The 6605-nt window shown below is 38.7% G+C and overlaps 1 protein-coding gene across 1 annotated transcript in view; it reads left to right on the top strand.

Moving 5' to 3' along the window:
- Positions 1-6091, top strand: part of mtg2 (mitochondrial ribosome-associated GTPase 2) — an 11494-nt gene extending 5403 nt beyond the window's left edge. The window contains exons 6-7 of the mRNA XM_016476506.1: positions 5072-5210; positions 5297-6091. Of these exons, the coding sequence (XP_016331992.1) occupies positions 5072-5210; positions 5297-5652 (495 nt within the window). The 3' untranslated portion in view covers positions 5653-6091. The remainder of the gene's footprint in view (positions 1-5071; positions 5211-5296) is intronic.
- Positions 6092-6605: the final 514 nt, after the last annotated feature.

The raw sequence follows: 6605 nt of genomic DNA, 5'->3' as shown, positions 1-6605 counted from the left end.
TTTGCCCCACCTGCCAATGGCCGGTGACGTGATAAAATTTACCAGCCAAAATATTTTTTTACCGGCCATGAAACTGGCAAAAACAGGCAGTCATTACTACTACAATGACTAAACATATTTACAATCTTTTTAATTTGTCCTTTACTTACAAGAAAAAAACAAACTAATTTATTGATTTATATATATATTAATTTCGGAAGATTATATATATATATATATATTTATTTTTATTTTTTTGTCCCTAAAAAAACGTCGAGCTTCTTGTTCGGCAAACGGAGCAGGCCATCGTGTTACACCTGTTTCACACATACTCAGTTTGCAGTGTGTATGTGGTGCGTATTTTTTTCCGCATCCATGTTAACAGATTAGAGCAGGGCTATATAATTCGCTTCATTTGAGGGCCGGATTATCAAACAGAAAATTTGAAGGGGGCCAAGGGGGTGGGGGCCGTCCCGATCTCTTTCTGGGGGGACCTATACAATTAGAAATGAAATTGAAATGGGAAACATTAGTGCTGTCTGTCAATCGATTAAGAAAAATAATTAATCACACATTTTCCTGTAATTAATCATGATTAAACACATATTTATAGTCACAATTTCACACTGAACCTCCAAATGAATGTAGAAACAACATAAAGATAGTATATTTTTAAATATGTTTAAATGGCATCTTTTTACTAAGTAGTATATTATTAATGAAATATTGATACCAATACTGCTACTGGTGTCTCTACATTTTCCCTCAATTTTACCTATTAATTATAGCCATTCAACATTACAGTATAATTGAAAGCCATTAATTTTAATATTTAATAGGCTCTGAAATATTAAGTGATTTTAAAACAATCTTCACATAAACTATAAGTTGTATATGCATAAACTATACAGATTAATCTTTATTCAAGCTACAAAAGTTAATCAGCGACTAGAGCAGTCCAGTGATTTCTCTTTTTCTTTTGCTCTTTGATTTACATCAATGACAGACTTCAGCGGGTTTGACTTTAAAATCAGCGCTGTCTCTTTAAAACCTGATGCACATGACATGGATCTGACGCATATCTTCTCCAAACTCTTTTTACGGTCATTTAAGACTTTATAACTCATTTAAGACTACGTTTACAAGGTTACTCGCCAAAACCACGTATTTTGACATAATTGTATGTTTTCGTGCGTTGAAGCGCTACGGTGCGCTGTCTGAAGCGGCTCAGCGTCTGTGTACAGCCGAACGCGCAGCCTTTCAAGCTATACTTCACTGCACCGTTTCTGCGGCGCAACCCCAGGTATGTGTCGCCACATTCTCGCGTTATGACGAATAAAGAAGGGAACAGTTAATCTTCCGAAATGAAGCAGCAACATCTTCTCAGGTAAAAGTTATTAGAACCATGTCTGGGGTAAGCTGGCCATCACACTGCTCTGACTTTATCAGCCCGTTTGTTTCCTATTATTTGATTCGCTCTTGTCGCTTTTGACAGAACAGCTAACCACGATGATCTTGTCTTCAGAAAAGATAATTTTATTAGCTTACGTCAGAAACAGCGAATCTCTTTAAAAACGGGCTGTTGTTTCCACTACATTGCATTGTTATATTTCGTAAAAGTTTTACCCGCCAACTGGCGACTGACACTGTTACATATACTCGCCAATGCTGATTTTTACCCGCACTTGGCGAGTGTTAATTTTAGGCCCTGCTCCCTACTATGGAAGTCAGTGGTGGCCAACAACTGTTTGATTACCAGCATTCTTCATAATATCTTTCTTCGAGGTCATCATAAGAAAGAAACTTACACAGGTTTGGAACGACACAAGGGTGAGTAAATGATGACACCAGTTTTCATTTTGGGGTGAACTTTTCCTTTAACTGTGGAAGACCAATGGTTAATTTTAATAAACCTCAAACAGTCAGAATATAATTAAATTTCACCATATAAAAATTAGGTTGTTAATTTTTACAGATGTTACTGTTTTTGATAATGAATGACTTAATTGTAAGGAATTTGTCTGGAACCTCCTCCAAAGGCTCAAAAGGAGGTTTGCAGAGCGCCTCCAAAACCACGGCCAAATCCCAGTCCAATAGAGTGGCAAGACGTCACAGGCGGGGTGACATATTCACCAAACATTTTATCTTACCACTAAGAGTTCATGACCTTGTTGCTGTGGATGATGTCAGCATACTTACTAACTATGCACACAGTGATTGGCTGATAGTCTCTGTCAGAGATTAATGCTGCGTTCACGCCATATCGTAATTACCGTAATTTCGAGATGACAGCACGTGACGTTCTACTCGGAGCTGTCCTCGGACTCGGAATTATGCTTTTCTATGGCACCACTCAACGCCTAAACAGAGCCTGCGGTGGTCAGGTGGTACAAGTCGTAGCTCTCAGAAAACTCCCAGTTCACAAGTTGTAGTTACGAGTTCTACGGGGACGTGAACGCTTTTTACAAGTTGGAATCTCGTAATTATGGGAATTCCAATATGGCGTGAACGCACTTTTATTCATAGAAATATTGTAGAGCACAATATTATGTTGCCGTATTTAAATAAAGGTTTAAAAATAAAAATGTTAATTGCCACATTCAAATAAGTATTTAAAAATGCAAGCTAAGAGTCACTAATTAAACAAGTATATGTTCAGCTAATTGTCAGCCTCTTACATGTATGCTTCTTGTAAACAATTAGTGAATATGCATATCAACAGCCTTTTAATTAACAGAGTAGAATAATCGTGGCTGATAGTAAGTTATGCAAACGTTAAAGAAAACCAAACTGGACGCAAGAACGGCTGTTACGTCTTGCCCATCTGGTTAATGAAAACAAGGATATAGGCTAATCAAAGGAAAATTGTCCTTTGTTCTACAAGTTCTACAACAGTCATAATACCCCCACGATTAAGGCGATAAACCTTTTTAAAAGCTCTTCGTCAAATGTTTTTAAAATGTTTACATTCAGAGCAATAACAGCTATTTTAGGATAGTTTGTGGCTTGGTCTTAGTGACTTAGGAGTCCTCTTCACTACTCCTAACCTTTCACAGATTTAGGAGCTAGTTTTAGAGTTAAAACGCTTTGTGAAATACTCTTAGAACAAACATTTAGGAGTCCTAAATTTAGGACTTACACGCCCATTATTTGTAAGATTTTCTCCTAAATCGGCGAGTTATGAGCTACTTTTAGCCTTAAGATGTTTTGTGAATATAGCCCCAGGGCCCGTATGTATAAAACTTCTCAGAAATACTCGTAAGAATAGTCTTAAGCTTTGACTTAAGTGTCAAAAAAATTCTTAGTAAAAAGTAGGACTTTTCTAAGAGTAGGAGCCTTTTATAAAGACGCTAAAAGCAACTTTCAGTAAAGTCTAAGACTGATTCTTATGTGTTGACTGAGGTGACACTTAAGTGTTGTGAACTATGGACTACAATGATGTCAACACAAAATGGCCGACCTCAACCTCTGAATCAGCCAATAGTGAGCCTGCACATGTAAAGTCACAGCAGCACAACACCAATCATTTAATGTAACTACAATAAAATCATTTAATTAAGACACAATGCCAATTTAGTGATTTTGTCACTAGATTTAGTGACTAGATTTAGTGGCATCCCTTTAGAGACTTTTTTTCAAAAGCCTAGCAACAAAATCAATTTCTTGGACAAACGTTATCTCCATTCCGAGACTCTCCTATGACATCATAAAAGCAAGTTTATAAATATAAATATAGATCAGTGAACTCACCTTTATGAGGTCATCTAGCAACATTAAGTGACCAGTTTTAGCTTCTTTCAATTGAAAGCAGTTGGCAACACTGGTCAGTGTTTTTTTCCCTTTGTATTTTAACGGTTTAAGTGAAATGTGGGGTCATAAAAAAAAAGAATCAAAACATCACTTTTGGCCACTGTTGTGTTTGGTGGGATTAGTGCCACAATATGTAAGACCCTGCTTACCGTGTCATCACCGGTGCATTGCTGCATTTTTCCAATGTTCCAGCCCAAAAAAATGTATTACTACATTAATTTCTGCTGTTAGAGCATTGACATTTTTTACTTTATCAGTAAAAAAAAAAAAACGTTTTGATCTTTACAATTAAGTTTGTATCGTTTTATCAACTCCATATTATCATATAAGTCCAATATATGTTTGCTATAAAGTGTTTGTCTCTTCTTTGCTGCCATCTTATTACTCCTAACTAGGTTAGGAGACCTCTCCAGCTCTCTTAAATAATTCAGGAGCTGAGACCTCTTTTAACACTTGGGAACCTTTATGAATCACTCTTATTCTTAAGTCTAGGAATAAGAGTAAAAGTACGTCATTCTTAGAATTTTGACACTTAAGACTAAACTTTTACTTTGAGCGGCTTTATACATACGGCCCCAGGTTTCTACAACTTTCACTTAGGAGCTGCTTTTAAACTTGAAAGAAATAAAGATTTGAAATATATTGTGATAATTATTGATATCGACTGATGTGAAACATTTTGTGATCATTTTTTTGCCCATATCGCCCAGCCCTACGACCAAATAACGGCTAAGTTTGCGTGTGGCGCTAGCGATGTTGGTAGTGACATGCAAGTAAACATATTCATATTTTTATTCATATTCAATTATATATTCATATGATTTTCTCATCATTTACTCACCCTTGTGTCGTTCCAAACCTGTGTAAGTTTCTTTATGTTGTCCTCAACAGAAGACGTTATGAAGAATGCTGGTAATCAAACATTTGTTGGTCACAATTGACTTCCAGAGTATTTTCTCCCTACTATGGAAGTCAGTAGTGGCCAACAACTGTTTGATTACCAGCATTCTTCATAATGTCTTCCTTAGTGTGTGTGTGTGTGTATATATACAGTATATGTATATATATATACTGTATATATATAATAAGAATATTACTGTTTGCTTCCATAATCAGTTGCAAAAACTTGAAGCAAGGTGTCTATCTGTTTTGTATTTAGAAAGATGCTTGATTTTTCTGATGGGAAATGATTTCAGATTCTTGTTTTAGGATTATTTTGTGTGTGTGTTTTTCTGACTGAGCAAGTGACTATGGACTGAAGTTGTGTCTGGTTTGGGAGCAGGTTGGCTTTCCGAATGCAGGCAAGTCGTCTTTGTTGCGTGCGATCTCTAATGCGCGGCCGGCTGTGGCGGCGTACCCCTTCACCACGCTCAAACCTCACGTGGGCATCGTCACGTACAGAGACCACCAGCAGCTGGCAGGTGTGTGTGTGTGTGTGTGTGTGTGTGTGGGAGGACTGATGAAGCACCGTTAAAGCCCTGGTTTCTCTCTCCCTGTTTGATGGCAGTGGCTGATATTCCTGGGCTGATTCCCGGCGCTCATCTGAACCGTGGGCTCGGCGTCTCTTTTCTCAGGCACATCGAGCGCTGCCGGCTGCTGCTGTTCGTGTTGGACATGTCTTCCGCGGAGCCCTGGGAGCAGCTCCAGCAGCTGTGCTTCGAGCTGGACCAGTACAATCCTCAGCTGTCCCACAGACCTCGTGCAATCGTGGCCAACAAGATGGACCTGCCGGAGGCCAGGAGGAACCTGGAGGCTCTGAGGAGCCGTGTCCATCAGACGGTCATCCCTGTGTCTGCGCTGACTGGACACAACACGGCACAGCTGATCCTGCACCTCAGAGAGATGTACGACAGCTACCCGTAAAACTCCTAGATGAGGACGCAACCGTTTCCACAGATAGAGTTGAGCCCTTCCATCTATAACTAGAACATGCAGCTTAATATCAGACTGTTGTTTGGATCACTTACACTGAACATGTCCAGTTACTGTACATCATCATGACAACATAAAGCTGAAAAGCAGGGACTTTCTGCACTTCACACGTGAGAAGTCATGTGAGTGAGAGCGAAAGCACATTTCTGTAGTCAGCCAGTCGTTACTGCAGAGTAAACCCTGATCTTCTGCACGTCTGGCTGCTTCAGTAAGTGTGGAAAAAAGATATAGAGTATTTAATGTTTTTTTTTTTTTTATTTAATTAACTTTATTGTAATTATATTATTGTAAGTAAATCATTACACATTGTTCTGTTTATATAATGGTTTGTAGTTTTCTAGTTTAAAAGCAATAAATTGAATGAAGAGTTTGTTTTTCATTTGCTGATGTAATCTAGCTTCCTCTTGAATAAGATTTGACTGAGGAACTGCTGAGTTGAATGTTCAGATGGGATTGTGGTGATAAACTCCAGTTCCTCTGTGTCCGTGTCTCTGATCTGTGCTGAAGCACTGTTGGATCTCTCCTCATCACAGAACGCCGTCTCCTCAGTCCTCAGACCACGCTTGCGTTCAGAAACATCTGTCTGTCTGTCACTTGCAGATTAAAGTTGAAGTAAGACACACTGAAGGTAATTTGCATTTGCGTGTCGCTGGCCTCTTGTTGGCTAAATCAGCCAGCCCTAATCATCATGATGATAATTTCTTCTCTGCTTGAAACAGGTCAAGAGCTGTTGAATAGTCTGTATGCGCTGGCTGTGAGATGTGCAAATAGAGGAGGAGACTGGTTTGCTGGGGAACTGGATGCTTTTCTTCTGTTGACTTTGAATAGCAGGACATACAGATGAGAATGTTAGCTTTTCTTTGACGTTGAGAGCACGTGTCAGT

This window comes from Sinocyclocheilus anshuiensis, unplaced genomic scaffold (genome assembly GCF_001515605.1).
Source record: "Sinocyclocheilus anshuiensis isolate Anshui unplaced genomic scaffold, SAMN03320099.WGS_v1.1 scaffold1688, whole genome shotgun sequence".
In the NCBI taxonomy this organism is placed as follows: Eukaryota; Metazoa; Chordata; class Actinopteri; order Cypriniformes; family Cyprinidae; genus Sinocyclocheilus; species Sinocyclocheilus anshuiensis.
This window is presented reverse-complemented; position numbering and strand designations above follow the sequence as displayed.